This window comes from Rattus rattus, chromosome 16 (genome assembly GCF_011064425.1).
Source record: "Rattus rattus isolate New Zealand chromosome 16, Rrattus_CSIRO_v1, whole genome shotgun sequence".
NCBI classification, from domain to species: domain Eukaryota; kingdom Metazoa; phylum Chordata; class Mammalia; order Rodentia; family Muridae; genus Rattus; species Rattus rattus.
Window position 1 is genome coordinate 35,102,692 of NC_046169.1, and position 19,604 is coordinate 35,122,295.

The 19,604-nt window shown below is 47.2% G+C and overlaps 1 protein-coding gene across 1 annotated transcript in view; it reads right to left on the reverse strand.

Moving 5' to 3' along the window:
* Positions 1-19,604, reverse strand: part of Med13l (mediator complex subunit 13L) — a 204,426-nt gene that overhangs the window by 41,867 nt on the left and 142,955 nt on the right. The window contains 3 exon segments of the mRNA XM_032886705.1: positions 382-570; positions 765-959; positions 3,792-3,937. Of these exon segments, the coding sequence (XP_032742596.1) occupies positions 382-570; positions 765-959; positions 3,792-3,937 (530 nt within the window).

Genomic DNA, 19,604 nt, shown 5'->3' on the forward strand with positions numbered 1-19,604 from the left:
CCCACTACATAATGACTGTCTGGATGCATGCAGCCCAGCAGCAGTGGGCTAACTCTGGAACCGTGAGACAAGCAAATCCTTTTCCCCTAAGGACATCTCTCTTGGGCAAAGTCGACACAGTATTTGCCATTGTTTAAAGAGTTTCCTGTGCATGTGCAGAAACATGGACATAGTGTGCCGGGGTAACTGCATGCAGTACTACGGAATGCACCAACACTATCAGTGGAACAGAGACTAAGGCAGCACAGGCACAATTCTGAGTCACAGGCACTTGCCCTTCTAACACTCTCCTCTCACCCGTCCCCACATGTCTATCCGGAGGTCTGCCATGCTGATGGTGGTCTGGGAATCCTTCTGAAGAGCACGCTGGGTTGCACTCACCTATAACCACTTGCTCTGGGGAGGTGGGAGGCGTGAGAGGCATCCCACAGTTACTGGGGTCTTTCACACTACCGAGCCCCTGCTGTGCAACTGTGACGTGCCCTCCAGCACTGGTACCACTCTGAGGAACCGGGATATCATTCTGAGAGATCAACACGAAAGCCGAAGGGTAGACCATCCGGACACCACCTATGAGGAAAGACAGCAGGAGCAGGTCTGAAGAACTGTTCAGTGAGCAGTCAACAGCTGCCTGAACATGGTCCCTGAGTCACCATGGCAGCACAGGGGTCAGGAAGCGGGGCCACAGTGTGCAGACCCTGAATGCTCATCTCTTTAAATGAACACTGGAGCTAGAGCACAGTTCTCCAGGCACACTTCCTTACCGACAATGACTTCAACTGCCACGGGAAAGTCATCGTCATATTCCAGCTCGGCCTCCTCTCGGGGCTCCTCCTTCTTCCTCAGCACCATTGGGTAGAAACACTGCCATTCCTCAATCAGCTTGCGGGTGGCCGGGTCAGACATCTTGTATGCATGCCCTGTTAGCGTGCCATTTAAGCCGTAAGGACTCACCAGCACTATGCAAAGGAGAGACAGGTATCACATATATACTTGGTCGTTTTAGGTTAAAACAGAGCGCTACTTCATGTCCTTTGATTTATAGCCTAAAGTCGTTCACAGTGTGGCATTTAAGTTTACTTTAGAATTATTTATGTGTAGTTTAATTACATCAATTTTTTAAAAAGTCAAGTTGGGGTGCCATTACACTACACGTTCAAGTCTATCAAGAAACATTGTATAACACATCTGCACATTAAAATGCATGCCTATCTATGGATAATGGCTGTTCAATATGAACACCACATCTGGCATGGACACCCAGGCCTACTTGGCACTTAACACTGACGTGAATCCTGAGAACCCCTACACATGTAATAATCAAAGAATAATAGGTAACACAGAATATACAATAACATGTAATGCCAACAATAAAGCGCCTACTAGCAGATCTTCATGCCCAGAGCATGAAGCGCACAGTTACTTGTGTGTCCGGTGAGACTCTGCAGGGAGGCAGCGTGAACTCCAGTACGGAGCTGACACCAGTTCTGTTCCTTTCAGTCTTTGAAGCCAACGTTGTTTTAATGGCGTTAGAAACAGACTGGGTTACTGTGGCACTCACACTGTGGCTCTGTGAACAGGTCTTCAGAATAATCCTTTCTAGGGGACTAGACAACTCAGAGTGGGAAGCACCCCATTTCCCTTTGGCTTTGTGTGTGCACTGCATGTATGTGTGCAGTCTACGTGTATACATGTGTGTGCCTATGAGTCTGGAGACCAGGGATCAAAGTCAGGGCTTCCTCTCTACATCACTGTCTTTGAAATTAATTCACGTGTCCAAATACGAGGACCATCTGCAGGAGTCTGTCCTCCCCTTCTGCCATCTGGGGCCCTAGGGTTAAACTCAGAGTGCTTATCAGGGAGCCTTACCCGCTGGGCCACCTTCCTGATCTCCACTGATGCTGGAGAGGTAAGGTATCTCCCTGAATACGAAGCCCACAGATCTGGTCCGTGTGCCAGCAAACCCCAGGCACCGACCAGTCCCGCTGTCCCAGGGCTGAAGACACAGGTTGTCATGTCCAGCTCTGACCAATGCTGGGCGGCAAACTCAGGCCCCGCGGCTGGGCGGCAAGCACTGCCCTAACCCCACCTCCCTTGGCTCATGCTCAGACTCAAAGTTCTTTACTCCATTATGGACCTAAGCCTGACCTGGAATTCTGTCTTCCTAAAACCGGGATTACTGGCACGTGACCCCATGCCTGACTTCAAGTGCCTTTTTCCTTTTATTAACAAAACAAAACAAAACTTTAAAAACTTTAAAATCATTTAAAGAATTCCTCTCTTGGTGTTTATTCATGTCCTGTATTACTGAGTTTTATAAAGATACTTTCTCTCAAATGTACCACCAGTTTTTAAGGCAGCCGGGTGATTTATTACGTGAGGGAAGACAGGCAGAGCTAACTTAAATGTGTAGCCTCTAAGGACCTTTATTCCTAATACAATCTCTCCCACCTTCCAAGGTTAAAAGCTACTTACCTTCCCTGTGACCGTTTATCTTCACAAACGCTTAATTTTAAGTGATAACATTGAACATTGAGTGACCATTGTGGAGGTCAGATTGCATTTCAAATGTAAACACAGGATTTAAACAAATTCCACAGTCTGCAATAGCACATGTTGTGCTTAGTTTGTATTTGAGAATTGGGTTGCTTTAAATTTTATATGAATTTTATAGCTATTTGCTGTGGGGTGTGTCCGTGTCCAGGTCTCTCTCTCTCTCTCTCTCTCTCTCTCTCTCTCTCTCTCTCTCTCTCTCTCTCTGTGTGTGTGTGTGTGTGTGTGTGTGTGTGTGTGTGTGTGTGTGTGTGTGTGTGTGTTTTCTCCTTGTGTAGCCCTGGCTGTCTTGGAAACTGGGAATCCTCTGGCCTCTGCCTGGTGAGCGCTGAAGTTGATGGCAGGCCACCACTGCACGACTGTCTGGCTTTCAGAAGTCTAAGAGGATGTAAGGGATGATGGTGAGGGGTGGCAGGTAAGACTGAGAACCAGGTGGAAGAATCCCAGGTCTCTCCCCGCTTAGCTTCACAAGTAAGGTAGACTGATCCTTATTATCTCTTTAAAGTGAGAACACATGTGGGGTACAAGCTACTGCTTTCTGTGTGCCCTGTTCTTTTCGGGCAGCCAGTTTTGGAAATGATAAATCAAATGGAGTCCAAAAGAATTTTTTCATGGTTTTTAACATTTCAAAACTATTATTCATAGAAATCTGGAATCCCTAAGATTAAGAAGTAGATTTAGAATGCTTAGTGGAATCAAAAGATGTAAAGTTAATTTGGAACACGAGATGAAGATAAAATGTGATGAGACCACCAGTGTATAAAGTCAAGTCATAGTCGTCCACAGAGTGCAGGGAAGAAAACAATGCTGACAGTAACGGCACTAACCACACTGTACACCAGAAGAGACCTGGGAAGCCAGCTCCCCTTGTGAGCAACCACCTTCTGTCAGTTACTTCACTGCAGAGCCTTGTTGGCAGACATAACCACAGCCCCTTCATTCACTGTGCGCAATGGCCAGGAGACGCTGGCCTGCGATGCTTGTCAATCTTAGTTTGTTTCGAGGAAATTACATAGCTTTACCAAGCCGTTAGACATGTACTTACCTGAGAAATGTTATTAACTGATCACGATTACTTTAAACCAACCAAACACCTCCTCCTACAAGACACCACTCCACCCTAGAACACCCTACACCCACCCTCAACACCCCATCCCCTGCTACAACACCCCGTCAGGAGGGGCAGCTACGCACTCGGGGGTGCTGGTGCAGGATAAAGCGCATGGCCTCTGACTGACCTTGAAATGGTGCGGGTGAAGACTGGGCCATGTGTAAGTGTTCCTCGTTGATCACATAGATCGGCTGGTGCTGAGCAATCTCCACGCTTGTGCACACATTACTCTCTCCATGAAGAAAGAAGGTGAAAGCACAGGACAGATGCTCACTGAAAGAGAGACCAGGACACTTGGTTTCATGCCGGGCAGGAAGCACCTGGATGCCGCTCTGCCCTTCTGACCACCCAGCCAAGAGAGATGCCGCTCATCTGCTGGGGACAAACAGCTGCCTCCAGTTGATGGGGCTTCAAAACAAGGCCAGTGTTAGTTCTTAGCAGTCACAGTGCTCTACAGGATGTCCCCTAGTCACATATGAAGCTCCCTTGTCAGCTAGAGACAGGAAAGCCCACAGGGCCTGCTGCACAGTGAGCACTCAAGCCCTGTTAGCTTCATAAAAGATGAAACACAACTTTTAAGAATTCCTTTTAAAGTGGATTGTAGGCACGATCAAAAGCACTGGAGCTGAGATTCTACCCCATTGTAGAGACAACGGTGATGTTACCTACTTGGGGTACAGTGTAGCAAAAATGTCACACAGCTTAGAGCACCATATTATACATTAGAGGTTAAAGTCATTGCTTAAATGGTAGGAGCAGGCTGGCACATGTCTGTCATCTGAGCACATGGGAGTCTGAAGCACGAGATCTACCCTGGCGCTGAGGTCAGCCTGAGCAACTCTGGGAGAGCCTACCTCAAAGCAACAGCGAAACCCAGTGAAAGAAGTGCTCACACCACCATGTGCTGATGCCGTCTCCATGCGAGGTAAGGACCGCATCTATCGCACCGTCTATTTTTACAATTTACATCCTTTTATTTATGTACTGACTCACTGAGGTGCCATGGAGCCAAGTTACCACAGTGGCCTGGTCTTTCAAAGTCGTGAGCTTTGATGCTGAGCCAGCAGTAATACACCCTCATTCCTCAGTGGCCTCAAGAACATTTGCCTACAAACCAAAACCACAACGCTGATGCCGCCACCTCTGGGAAGCAGCTCCTGTTCATGAGGCCTCCAAATTATGACAGGCCATATAAGAAGTACTCCTCAAAAGACCAAGTCTTGTTTCAAGAATAAAACCATAATGCTTTACCGAAAACAAGAGAAGCCCATCACTAGCACAGAGGGAAGCACACACGGGCTCCTGTCTGATGAGGGTACCCGGGCGGTCTGTGCTTTACTAAGACGTGAAGCTCTGACAACAGAATGTACGTGGTCTTGTTAGTATACAGTCAGCAAAACAGCAAGCCGGTGGTGCATTGGGGAGACTGGTTTTTCAAAAACTAAAAAAAAATTGTTGATATCCATATATTTAAATTTCAAGTTCACCAAAAAGGAACACCCACTCCTGGGCTGCACACTCACTCCTGGGCTGCACACCCACTGCTGGGCTGCACACCCACTCCTGGGCTGCACACCCACTCCTGGGCTGCACACCACTACTGCTGGGCTGCACACTCACTCCTGGTCTGCACACCCACTCCTGTGCTGCACACCCACTCCTGGGCTGCACACTCACTGCTGGGCTGCACACCCACTGCTGGGCTGCACACTCACTCCTGGGCTGCACACCCACTCCTGGGCTGCACACTCACTCCTGGGCTGCACACCCACTGCTGGGCTGCACACTCACTGCTTGGCTGCACACCCACTACTGTGCTGCACACCCACTCCTGGGCTGCACACTCACTCCTGGGCTGCACACTCACTGCTGGGCTGCACACCCACTGCTGGGCTGTACACTCACTGCTGGGCTGCACACCCACTCCTGGGCTGCATACTCACTGCTGGGATGCACACTCACTCCTGGGCTGCACACCCAGCACTGGTCCAAAGCTGAACCATACCTGGGGCTAGCACTGCTGTTCTTTGGGTAGAAAAACCTGCCTTTCCATTCCTCATCTTTTCCTTTAAAGTGAGGTAAGGGCCAAATATGGCCCAGTGCTTCTGTGTGCCCCAGCCGGAGGGCTTCTGTTGTGAGATGTCCCCTGACTGACTTTCAGCCAGGGACACACTTGTCGTGAGCTGCACATGGAGGAGCTTGTGGGAGTCGTCTTTGTACTGCTTCCCTCTTCAGCTCCTGCTGTCTAAACTTTTCTTCCACTTTTCCTAAGATACTAAAGGGCATCTAGAGTTCTGGGTTACAACACAAGATCATTCACCCGGCTTGGTAAGGGCTGTGCACAACTCGCTGTCTGTGTGATGGGGACGTGAAGCACAGGTCGTCCCTGCAAGGAGTGACAGGCTATGAGACTAGGTGACATACTTTCACGCCGGGTGAGCCCTAGGAAGACGTGAGCTTGAGGCAGGCGTGCTGGAGTGTGGAGTGGTTCAGTGAGGTGGGGGTTTAAGGGTAGGAGGAAACCAAACCCCTCCTTGTTTGAACACAGTCTGGGGTGGAGCCCAGTGCTGTGCTGTGTTATGTGTCTCTCTCTCCTGTGACTACAGCCCTGCGCTTTTAGACCAGCTGGCTTCTGAACTTGCAATCCTCCTGCTGTAGCTTCCTTCCATAACAGCTGGGCTCACAGGTCTGTGCTACCATGTCCACTTCCAGTTTCAGTGTTCAAACATGGGTTTAATTCACTGTTGAACTCTCTAACATTTAACAAATAACAAGAAAAACACCCACCCTTATTCCACCACTCCCCTCCCACCCGTTTCACCTCCTATCACTTAGATAGCAGAAAAAGAAAAACGGGGATTGGGGGCGAAGAGATCTGTAAACCTAATTTCTTTTTTCATTGAGCACATCTACCAACAAACTGCAACCGGTCCCCTGAACGACCAATAATCACTTCTCGGGGCTTTTTTTACATACCCTTTGACAAATCCCCAGAATTCCAAATGTCACAGAACTGTAAAACCTGTCTGCAGCTGGAAACCTCTGCTGGAGCACGAGCAAATCACAGTTAGCTGCTGTGGACAGTCTGAAGCAGCCCCACATCCCACATCTGGGTTACACTGAAAACATTCTTACAATGTTTCTGTGGTTTTTAAAGAAACAAAACTTCTTACTACATAGGTCGTTCCCTGAGTCCATGTCACTCCTCATGGAAAGGCTGCTCAGAGGCAGAATGTGGGGGTGACACCTGGGGCTGTGGCAGGGTGGGTAAGAGCTGAAGTCAGACAGCTGGGAAGGAGCTCACTGAGAAAAGGAAGCTGCCACCAAGCCTGATGGCTTGAGTGGGATCCCAGAACCCACATGGGGGAGGAGGAGAGAACCGGTTCCTGTAAGCTGTGCCCTGACCTCCATAGAACTGTGCACACAAACACACACAGTAAATAAGATAAGTAAACGGGGTTGAGGAGGGGTGAAGTCAGCCTGAGCTCTGGTGAGTTTCAGACCAGCCTCAACTACTTAGTGGGAAACAGTCTTTTAAACCCAACAGAGCACAGTATAGATCAGTCTGCTTGAGTAGAGCGAGGTGCAAGACAGCGCATTCTACCTTGAAAGACCATTTTTCTTTAAAATCTCGTGTTAGAATAAATGCTTTTTACCAGGAAGGCACCTCTGAAGGCTGCTGACTGCCTGCCTTACAACGGGGCGTCTAGGGAAGGCTTTGCCAAAGTGCAGGGGAGAAAGGCCCGCTCTCCTACCACATTTTTAAAGGGTGTTTTTACATCTTGAGCTGGGTCTTCAGAATGCAGCTATTATATATGCTTTCAAAATGCACTGTGAATATTAATACACTCCTATTCTCTTCAAAGTGTAAAGTGTTTTGCTAACAGATTCACAATGCAGAACACATGCAGACAATTTTACCTAAATGCTTTCTGTGTAATCAAGTTATCACTCTGGAATTTTCTGAGTTGTCATTAAGGAAGCCCTCTCTGATATTTGGTCTCCCTTCTTGAGAAATGCACTTCCCTTTGGCAGCTCGGACTTTGCTCATGGTGTCTCTTGTTGATCAGGCCTCTGCCTTCTTCAGAGGGCAGCACCTGGGCACAGTATTCTACAGAAGCCTTGACAGGGTCTTAGTAATTCTCATCTTTTTCTGTACTGTAATGAATTAACTATCATTACAAGGCAATGAAAATATTGTTATGCTTATTTTTTCAAGTTTTAAAGCTAATTGTATTTGTGTGTGTGCCTGCAGGAACACGGTGCACTTGGGAGGATAGCACAGCAAGCAGGAGCCAGCAGTCTCTCAGCACAGGGCCCTGGGCTCAAACTCAGACCCTGGGCTTGGCAGCAAGAGTCACTGAGCCGCACCAGAGGCCCTAACTACAAATGTTTTTGTTATGAGAGATGACACAGTACTTAACTATTAAATTACCATCAGAGTCCACGAAGAATCACTCCGCTAAAAAATTTCCCAGGGCACTGTTCCAAATGCTGTGAGGTCTTACTGGAGATTGTACACACACACACACACACACACACACACACACACCCCATGTGTGTAAATGCATACAAAATGCATTCATGTAAGCACACAGATATGCACACACACCTAAGACTAGGGTTGTTTTGTTTTTTTTCCCTACCGTCCTATCCTTAGTGCTAAGCTGTTCTCTGGCAATCCAAGTGTCCCTTTGGTGGCATAGTTCTCTGAGTCTGCAGGGTTCCTGGACTGGCACTATAACAGTGTTCGTCTTTGTCAAAGCAACTGCAGTGTCATAGTGACCTAAAGGACTAATGTTCCTCCTGGGACCCCACTTAACAGGGGCTATAACTCAGTTGTCTCTGATTCAAAGGCTGAGAGCATTTGTGGTTAGCCTTGATGGGTGGCAAAGCAATACAGGACTGTTTTTAAAATAGCAAAGTGGCTACACGGTCTGCTCTCTTCCACAGACATCAGCACACCAAATCTGAGAAGGCTTCTCAAAGTCCTGTTCAAATTTCTCCTGAGGGTACAGCTTGGCCAGATTGTTGCCAGTCTAGAGGAGACATAGGGACTAAAATAACAGCTGTCAGGGACCACGTGCAGCCGCCAAAGCACACCTTTAATTCCAGACCCAGGAGGGAGAGAGAGGCAGGTGGGCCCCTCTGATCTGAGGCCAATCTGGTCTACAGAGTGAGTTCCAGGTCAGTCAGAGCCTTAAAGTGACACCTCTCTAAAGAGCAAACAAGTAAATGCACAAGCTTAACCCCCACCCCAAGAAGTACAAAGTGGGGACTCTCAGGAGATTTTCAGGTTACTCTGAAAAGAACAAAAGGGTAGGAAAGAGGCAATATCACAAGGAGCCAAAGAGAGAGCAGCGGACACTCCGTGTGCTGTGGCAAGTCCATTAAAGGCGTCCGACATCAGCATTTGCCCGCCAGACAGCAACACTGCTGCAAAGTCTCCCACTCACCAGTACTCAAAGGAGGCCACTGTTTTCTCAGCAAGAGGAAAATAAAATGGCACAGGCACTCATTTAGTAAGGTGCTACCATCAGCCAGCACTTATCTCCCACACTCTTCCAGTGCCAGGCGGCTGTGCCAGGCACATGGCTTCCTCTGCCTTCAGTGGGCAATACCATTGTACCACAGATGTAATGGCTAGGACACTTTCCTCCAGCAGTGTCAGAAGGTCAGAAGGCTATGGACTGCCGCAACGTGTTAAACACCAAAGCAGTGACAGATTCACAGCTTTCAGAGTGGGAAAATTCAACTGAGAAAATATAAAAGAAAAAGAGAGAGAATGTTGGGACAGAACTGCCTGTAAGACAGTGGTTCAGTACAAAGACATCAACGCTAAAGTAAAGGAACCAGCAGAAAACACACAATGCCTTGGGCGCGCCACAATTACAAAGTGAATGTGTGCTCCAATAAATGGCAGTATTTACACACACACACACACACACACACACACACACACACACACACAATATCAGTATCTAGTTACTACAAAAGGGGAGGAATGCTTACAATTATGAACATTTAAATTGGAGAGTACTATCCTGCAAAGTGTTTGGTTTGGTTTTGTTGTTGTTTGGGGGGTTTTTTGTTTGTTTGCTTTTTTTTTTTTTTTTAAACATTCTAACCAAGGATTTTCTGTAGCTTAGGCAACTTCTGGTTCACCCCACCAGTATGCAGCCTGAGTGCCAGTGCACAGGCATTGCCCGAGAGCCTACACTGCCAAAAGCCCACAGTCCTGGCTCATGGAAGTTGCAGGCCAAAAAGAGTCCGTGTAAAGCCATTCAGAAAATCAGTGTACATGTGCAGTGGAGGGTGAGGGCAGGTTATGCAGTAAATCAAACGAGAGGACATGCTCAAGAGGTCAGAGAGGAAAGCAGCAGCAGCAAGAGAGCATGAGGAAAGAGGCGGGCAGGCAGGCAAGTCAGAGGCCTAAATCCAGAACCCTGCTGAATGTCTGGGGAGGAAAATGCCAAGTGTGCTCATCTTATAAACTGTCAGGAGAGGGCACAGAGGGTGCTGAGGGCGCTGAGAGTGCTGACCAGAACACACCCTGAGCCTGTGAACTGTAAGCAAAGGCATAAGGAATAAGGAATTCAGGGATGGGGATGGGGCAAGACACCAGCAGTAAGTCTGAGCCACGCTGGAAGCCAGGTGAGAAACATGGGCCCTGCGGACTGGACCAGGAGCAAAGAGAAGCCACGGGAAGAAGACCATGAGGAAGAACTCCGCTGTCTCAGCAGGGCAGTAGTGTCCTTTGTAGTTCAGCAGTCCCCAACCAAGGGCAGAGAGAAGAAAGAAATTAGGTAGATTGTCCCTTGACTTGTTATTGTAGAAGATGTGTATAGAACTCCATTTGAAATTTACTAAACTTTAAGGCATGTCAAACTAATTCATTCAGATATCTGTCTTTAAAGACTTTCTGTGAAATAAAACTTACTAAGATTAATAATTAAAAAACATTGAAAACAATGAAAGTTTATAATCAAACTATGTTGAAGTTAAATAATCTGAATAAACCGAACTCTTCTAGTTAGCAATCACACCTACCAACTTTATTAATGCTAACAGTGAGGATCCCCCCATCCCTTTACACTGAGTTCAGACGCTCCCTCTCTCTCGATTGCCTTCTCCTTCTCAGTGCTGAGAACGCTATGCCTGTGTCTGTGGTGCCACTGGCTAGTTTCTAAAGACCAGATGTCACAGAGGCCCTCTGGTTTCCACCAAGCAAATGGCAGTGCCCAAATTCCATCACTCCGGTGAGCAAAGCATCAGTGAAGGACCTTCTCAGAAAGGCAGGAAGCCCTTCAGTAACAGTGACAGTTAAAAGCACAACAAAGGGGGCAATGGGTGACCCCAACAGCTATCCTGAGGCATTCCACTTAAAACCACACCTAATGGCAATGCCGCCATCGTAAGAGATAGACAAAGATGGCCACTGAAATGTCCGAAAGACCCTGAAGCAAGTGATCACCCACACCTCTAAGTACAAGCACGTGTGTGGACTGTGCACGTGTATGGGAGACTTGACAGCCGCAGAGGAGGGGTTGGGGGTCTCAGGAGACTGTGTAGTCACTGAGGAGCGCGTGCCTGACACATCAGACAGGATGGGCAGAGAGTGTGGAAATCACCACCAGGTGATCTATCTACTCCAACTCTACCTTGGGATGTCCAATTTGAGTTTGCATGCCACAGGCAGAAATATATGGAGTAATCTAGAAGACGATTTTTTACAATGACCAGAGTTTAAAACCAACAACTGTGAACCGAAAGTTGAGACAGCTAAGGAAAAGGACTTGACGCTATGAAGCCTGACTGTTCTTACCACTGGGTGCTATCCGTGCTGTCCATGCCTTACAACCTCCATGCTGTACTGCTCAACACCTCCCTCCTGGGACACCAGAGAGTGTAGGCATGCCTGCCCGCTGAGAACTGAGGACACAAGCCACAGAAAATACACAGCCAGGACAGACTCACCACTGGGGCTCTTTCCTAGGGAAAGAAGCTCACTGTGAAGGCAGAAGGGTGGCCTTTGAAGACCTTTCAGTCCAGCTACCTCTCTACTGGGCCTCTCCAGTAGGCTGATTAGCACAGACCGTCAGGACTGACGGCAGAGGAACAGGCGTACTGACAGCTACAGCCTAGCAATGATGAGGGGTAGTGCCGTGAGGCAGGGCAAAAGGAACCGTCCTAAGAATCCATTCTGAAACTCGGGAGCCGTGTTATTGGGAAACCCACACAAGACATGGGTCACAAATGCCCATGAACTGGCCACTGACTTGCTCTGCCGCCGACTACTCTGTAACAGCGGGCATACAAGAACCCTCAATGTGAATGACTTGAGTGAACACACTGCCTCTCCCTGCGAAGGACAAATGAGCAAAGGGCTTCAGAAGGCAGCACATGCCTGGCTCCAGAGCAAGAATCAGGAAAAGCAGCACTGCTTAGACATAACTGAAAACAGTGCCTCTCTGGCCACGGTGTTCTTACACATTTATCCTCAGCTGAGAGCTCAGTCTTCGTTCATGTAGTTGTAGGGGAGAAAGGGCTCCATTCACCCACTGTTCCTCTTTACCAATGCCCCACAGATTGAGAACTTTAGATCCCTGTTCAGTAACAACTGTCATCTATGCTCAGGGTCCAGACAGGTGGGAACTGCTACAAAGTCCGGTCTGTGGGCACTGCTCCAGGTCCCTTGGTCTCAGTGATGCTTGCTCCGCTCCACATCCCACTCCATCAGGACCACACCCAGTCCCCTCTGCACCAACAAGCATGCAAAGGAGGGCAGTCCATCAAACCCCAGAGAGCAGTCGGAGGGAAAGGGTTAAAGCCGTGAGATGTATTCCTTTATTCTATGCAATGCATCTGTAATTCTCCCACTTTCAGTCAAGATCACAGTCCAGTGTAATAGTCTGCTTCAGGGACCAATTAATTCTTTTATGTTTAAATCAATCTCTGAGCCTCTCCAAATAATTTAGCTTCTACATGCTGCCTCCCATTTGATGTCTTTGGGGAGAGCAGAGTTAACCCTGTGTGGCACATTAATCACATTTGGTAATAGACGAAATGCATTACCGAGCAGTTTCACACAAAACTGGAGTATGCACTAAACCATGTTAGCACACAGTGTCTGTGTCTCCATCTCCTTAATTAAAACAAGCTAACTCAACGTGGAGCCAACCGCACACCCTTCCCCTGCCTTCTCACGAGGGTGTGTGCGTGTGTGTGACCAAAGCATTTACTCTGGCTTTGGATAAAACGCCTATCCAGGAGCAAAACTCCTGGCCTGGCCTGTGCTCGTGTTTGTAGACTCATCTGTCCCACCCCAGCCTGACAGAGTGAGCTGACATGCAGACAGTGGGAGGAGGGATAGCAGACAGGCGTGTATTTGATTCGAAGTGGCATGTGTTTGGCACTCTGCCACAAGGCTGTGTCCTTTTACTTGAAGTCTAATTAGTAGGGATAATTCCACATGATACTCACGGGTAGTCTGAAGGGCCTTACCACTGCATGCAAAGCAGACGCACACATTTAACACTATTGTGCCAAGTACTGCACTGAGCTTACAAGACTCAGAGTAGCAACACACTTGTAAGTGCCATGTCCTCCTGAGAGGAGCTACAGAGTAACAATAGAGTAACAACACACTTGTAAGTGCCATGTCCTCCTGAGAGGAGCTACAGAGTAACAATACAGAGTAACAACACACTTGTAAGTGCCATGTCCTCCTGAGAGGAGCTACAATAGAGTAACAACAATGCCATGTCCTCCAGCAGTAACAAACAACAACACTTGTAACAATAGAGTGCCATGTCCTCCTGAGAGGAGCTACAGAGTAACAATACAGAGTAACAACACACTTGTAAGTGCCATGTCCTCCTGAGAGGAGCTACAGAGTAACAATACAGAGTAACAACACACTTGTAAGTGCCATGTCCTCCTGAGAGGAGCTACAGAGTAACAATAGAGTAACAACACACTTGTAAGTGCCATGTCCTCCTGAGAGGAGCTACAGAGTAACAATAGAGTAACAACACACTTGTAAGTGCCATGTCCTCCTGAGAGGAGCTACAGAGTAACAATAGAGTAACAACACACTTGTAAGTGCCATGTCCTCCTGAGAGGAGCTACAGAGTAACAATACAGAGTAACAACACACTTGTAAGTGCCATGTCCTCCTGAGAGGAGCTACAGAGTAACAATACAGAGAAACCACACACTTGTAAGTGACATGTCCTCCTGAGAAGAGCTACAGAGTGACAATAGAGTCACAACACACTTGTAAGTGCCATGTCCTCCTGAGAGGAGCTACAGAGTAACAGAGTAACAACACAGCCATGTCCTCCCTGAGAACAAACAATAGAGTAGCAACTTACACTTGTAAGTGCCATGTCCTCCTGAGAAGAGCTACAGAGTAACAATACAGAGTAACAACACACTTGTAAGTGCCATGTCCTCTTGAGAGGAGCTACAGAGTAACAATAGAGTAACAACACACTTGTAAGTGCCATGTCCTCCTGAGAGGAGCTACAGAGTAACAATAGAGTAACAACACACTTGTAAGTGCCATGTCCTCCTGAGAGGAGCTACAGAGGCAGCAGCTTTCTACTTCGCATCCTGGATCTTCACCAGCACAAGAGCAGACAACTTTGTATTGCAGTGGCTCCGTCTTGGCTTACCAATGCCTGACTTAGGGTCAGAAATTTCAAAGTTTAAATATGTTATTTTTTTAATGGTCCATGAGTAAGTGATGCTCTTTTTGCTTTTATATATAAGCAAGTAAATTTCTCCGTAGAGTCTGTACATGATAGTTCACAGTGCCGACCGGCTCTGTGACACCAGGGAGAGTGACTGCGAAGCAGGGGAGGGGAGGTGAAGTCTCTGAAGTGAATCCAAAGACTGACAAGATGAACTGTCACAGAGAGACTGTTTCTCTGGGCATGTGGCATATGACAATGTGAGAATCTGGTCAACAACTATAATCGTGGTAGAAACACTGTCAGGTACTCCTCACTAATTCCCCAAGACTGGATCAAGGAAATATTTGTCTGTTTCAAATCTCAATAAAACCAACCACCGCTAATCCAGATCAAATAAGTGAACCAAATTTCATGACGGAAATCATGATCTCATATGATGTCATCACAGCCAACAAGCTTCCAGTTGCAAAACTTGTGGTTTCCTGGTGATTGGGCTAAGTGTATGTGGCTATCATGGGTTTACTTTCCTGTCTGGTTCTCCCTTTAAACGAATCTGTCAAGGTCTAGAGGGACCAAGTGTGTAAGAATCCCTGCAGATCACTACAGGACTCTCACGTAATCTCTAAGGAGTAAATGCACGGCAGTGAATAAACAAACAAGACCCCTGGGGGTTAGTTGAGACAACAAGGAGCTCGTGCACTGGGACCCCCCCTCACACAGGGAGTCCCCAAGAGGCAAGTGTGAGCTCAGCATGAGGCAGTCGTGCAGAGCGCAGCACTGCTGGGAACACACAGTGCAGTAGCAGGGGAGACTACAAAGCAGCCAAGCCTACCTGCTCGGGGACCTGTGTGGTGGGAGGCAGGAAACAACGCTTGCAAGCTGTCCTCTGCCTCCACACACACAAGCTGTGGCATGTAAACAGGTACAGACGCTCACACGGAATGTATGAATGAATGAATGAATGAATGAATGAATGAATGAATGAAACAAACAAACAAACAAACTGTCCAAGGGTCCTTTGTATACAGGCTTATCTTTCCTTTTTATAATAGGGTATGCTATAAAATACATGGCCTTGCTTGTGAAAACTAATACTCTCGTTAGTACAGCTTGAGGACTATCAAGGCATCAAATTTACAAAGAAAAACAACCCAAATGACAGAGTAAGCAAGCATCACTAAGAGAGCACTGCCTCAAGCTGCTATTGTAGCAACAGCCCTTCAGGCAGGGACAAGTAAACCTATGACATATACTGCCCTGTTCTCACTCAGAGAAAAAAAGTAACAACTTATTACTGCTTTATGTTTTAAAATTAGGTGTGGAAAAACCAGGGTGTGGAGAGGTGGCTCAGCGGGTCAGAGCAGTGGCTCACCGTGCTGAGGACACAGGTTTGACTCTCAGCACCCACGCTGTGGCCGTAGCTGGCTGTCAACACCAGTCCCAGGTGATATGATGACCTCTTCTGGCCTCTGAGAGCACTACATGCAGGTGGGACACAGATGTAGGCAAAACACCCACATACTTAAAATTAATAAAAAATAAAAATATGCAAAAAAAAATAAAACAATCACAAAGGCTTTGGGACTCATCACAAGAGCTAGTGAGATACCAGTCTGTCAAGCCATTGAACAAACTCGATGTAAGGCAAAGTTAGCACTGGGAAGGCATAGCCAAGTGGATGTGATAACCACGCAAGCCAAGGCTTAGGAAGACTGGCCACCTCAGCCCACTCCGATGACATCCATTCAAATACTGTCTGTGTTCATGAGACCATTGGACACTTCCCAACACCCTCCATCCAGCCTTAAACACGCAGAACCCTTTGGCAATGTGTGCAAGCAGCACCATAGACAATCATGGACTAAGCACGCCTGCTCTGGTGCAGAAGGGACCTGTCCTGCTACAGAATTCTAACACTGGGACAATACTCCTTTTCCTTCCTTCCGCGTATGCATCAAGCATCAAAAAGTAACACTGTCACGGCCGCTCCTTGCAGACGGCACACAATGCTGGAGAGGAGTGACTGGCATGTGCTTCCTCCCTCGCTCAGGGCCCTCTTACCCGGCCTGCACCCAGGTCGACACTCTGTCCGTGAGACTGTAAGCTGTATGAATGGGAGCCTGCATTCCTGAGCTCCGAATGTGACCAACTGGGGAGAACACAGTGCACAGGGAGCAGAGAGTCCAAATACTGGGCCACTGCAGAGGCTCAGGGGAGTGACAGATCCCCTTCCACAGAATACCACTGAGGCTGCAAAGACGGCTGGGAGGTCAGGGTGGGCGCTGCCAGGGCCAGTCTGTTCCAGCACCTACATGGCAGCTTACAACTTCCCACAACTCCAATGCTAGGGAACCTAACACCTCCACAGCTAGTGCGCGCGCACACACACACACACTCACTCACGCACACTCAGACAACACACACACACATACATACTCAGACAAAACACACACACACACAAAACATACACACACTCAAAACACACACACTCAGACAAAACACACACAGACAAAACACACACACAGACAAAACACACACACAAACACACACACACAGACAAAACACACATATACACAAAAGTAATCTTTTCAAACATTAAAAAAAAAAAGAACACAATTGTAAATGTGAAGGAAAACTCATTTTCCAAGTAACTGACTAGGAAGTACAACTCGTACCAACATGGACAGATCTTCAAGAGACAAGGTATAAATCAACCAACCAACCAACCAACCAACCAACCAACCAACCAACCAATCAGAAAGCAGTTTTAAAATATCCAGAAAGCCTTTTCTTTAGACAAGGGCACATGTGCGGTCGTCTCCCACACCAGTTGGCTGAGGGTGAGGAGGTGCCTAAGGCACAGGCAGGCCGGTTGTGGTGGCGCACGCCGGTAGGATTTGCTAAGGCACAGGCAGCCGCTGCCCTGAGTGAGGTTGACACTATTTTAGGACTTAGGAGAGAGGACAGACACTCGCGTCCTTGTGTTGTTCCCAAGGCAATGATCCTGATATCGGGCCCTGCATGATTACTGACTACAAAGGAAGCATGCCACAGTGACAGCTGGATGGCAGCAGGACGGAAATGGCCAGCTTGCCCTTCACTGGGACACCAAGAACAAGCCTCAGGTTTTCACCCAGGATCGGTGCTTTGTACCAACACAGCTGATTGGAGGGCTGTGTTGTTAACTTGTTTTTCCTGCACAGAAAGCGGCGGGTCAGCAGAGGTCATGACTGAAAGCCTTTACTTCTGGACAGTAGCAATAGCAGAAGCTCTTTCAGAAGAGCTCAGTGTGAAGTCACTGCTGCCAGAGTCTAACTGGAGACCACCACACATGGGCGGATTTCCCAGGACCAAATGAATGGAAATCATTACAAGACTTTTTTTTTTTTTTTTGATTTTCCAAATTTTTTTCTTAGCCAAAAACAAAACATCAATCTTGAATGTATCACATAATTTCTATACTATTTAGTTCAATCCTCTAGCTAGCCTCTTGTGGAAAAAATATTTAAAATTTTGACATAAAACTAAAATAGTACTAATATGAATCAATTACACAACTACAAAGAGATTCTAGAGGTGTGAGGTGCTCCCCATGATTGCTGGCCATACCTCTAACTCACACTTCCTGTGCACACACCCCTATCACACTGTCTCTTCAGTAGCAGCAGATCAGCTGACTTAAGACTCATGGGAAAACTGCACTGAGCTTCGACTATGACCAACGAGGGTCTTTGCAATAGCAAGGGGCATTACATAAGCTTAGTGAGGTTGGGTCAACATTTTAAACCAAATAGAAAACATTTTTTAAAACTCAAATTTCGGGCTGGAGAGATGGCTCAGTGGTTAGAGCACTGACTGCTCTTCCAGAGGTCCTGAGTTCAATTCCCAGCAACCACATGGTGGCTCACAACCATCTGTAATGGGATCTGATGCCCTCTTCTGGTGTGTCTGAAGACAGCTACACTGTACTCATATATAATAAATGAATATTTTTAAAAGTCTATACTGAAAGGCCAAAGTTATTTTATAAATAAGTCAAATCCTAAGAAGGGAGACTTTTAAGATATTATCCCAGATAATGAACAATTCCCGGAGAGCTAAAATATTAAAGAATGCTATATATTTTAAAGAGACATATTTTCCAGGATGAATCAAAAGCTTTGGTTAATTAGCATTCTAAGACCAGCAGTGCAGTCCATTTCTATGCTAGGAGCCAGAGGATGGGAACTCAAGCTGGAAACTTCTTTCTAATCAATGACATCAGCTCCAAGGAGGAAGAGTTGGCTACCGGAACCTATAAAGACAATGACATACAGCAGCCACCTACATGAGCAGAGCCACCTGGGGAATTCTGTTCACCCAGGTGCAGCGAGAGAGGCTGCAACACCAGATCCCCACCCAGGGTGCTCACCATACCCCCCTAACTCCTGTCTGTCTCCTCCTTAACGAGTGCAGTGGCACCTGGACCATTTCTGTTTATCACATGCTTAGCTCATGTCTGGAAACTGAAGGATGAAATGAGACGGCTTTCTAGAGCCAAAGGGCTTGTATGGTTTGAAGAAACCATCAGGGATGAAGGACCAGAACTCAAAGCTCAGGGGACACAGAATAAACAAAAGCAGAATCCAACAGCAGGACAGCGCTGTGAAGTCAGGTACCGCAGTACCTGAGTCTCTAGGCCAGAGGCTCTCAACCTTTCTAATGCTGTGACCCTTTAATACAGTTCCTCATGTGTGGTGACCCCAGCCATAACATTATTTTCATTGCTACTTCATAGCTGTAATTCTGCTACTGTTAGGAGTCATAATGTAGATATCTGTGTTTTCTGATGGCCTTAAAACTCCCCTGTGAAAGGGTTGTGACTGGCAGGTTGAGAAAGAGACGCTGCTCTGGGCCAAAAGTGTAAGCTTCCCTTTAGAGATCTGTCCTGTGAGATCTGGGCCAAAAAGGAGCAACAAACAGGGAAACCACACCAGTGTTTCACTAAGCAACAATTTTACAAATTAATTCTCCCCAATCCAAAAGGAACAGGAGTTACTGTCATTTCACATGGAGTTTAATCTGCTGTGATCTTTGAGAGAGAAGACTGGGAATCAACACTAGTCACACGGGTCAGCTGTGTTCAGTCTATGAAGGGTACTGAGAGGCAGGAGGAGGAGTGGGAGGAGGACCAAGACCAAAGTGTTGGGTAAGTCACAGTCTAACCAGATACGAAAGGAAAAAAGCAGAAGAACATTCAA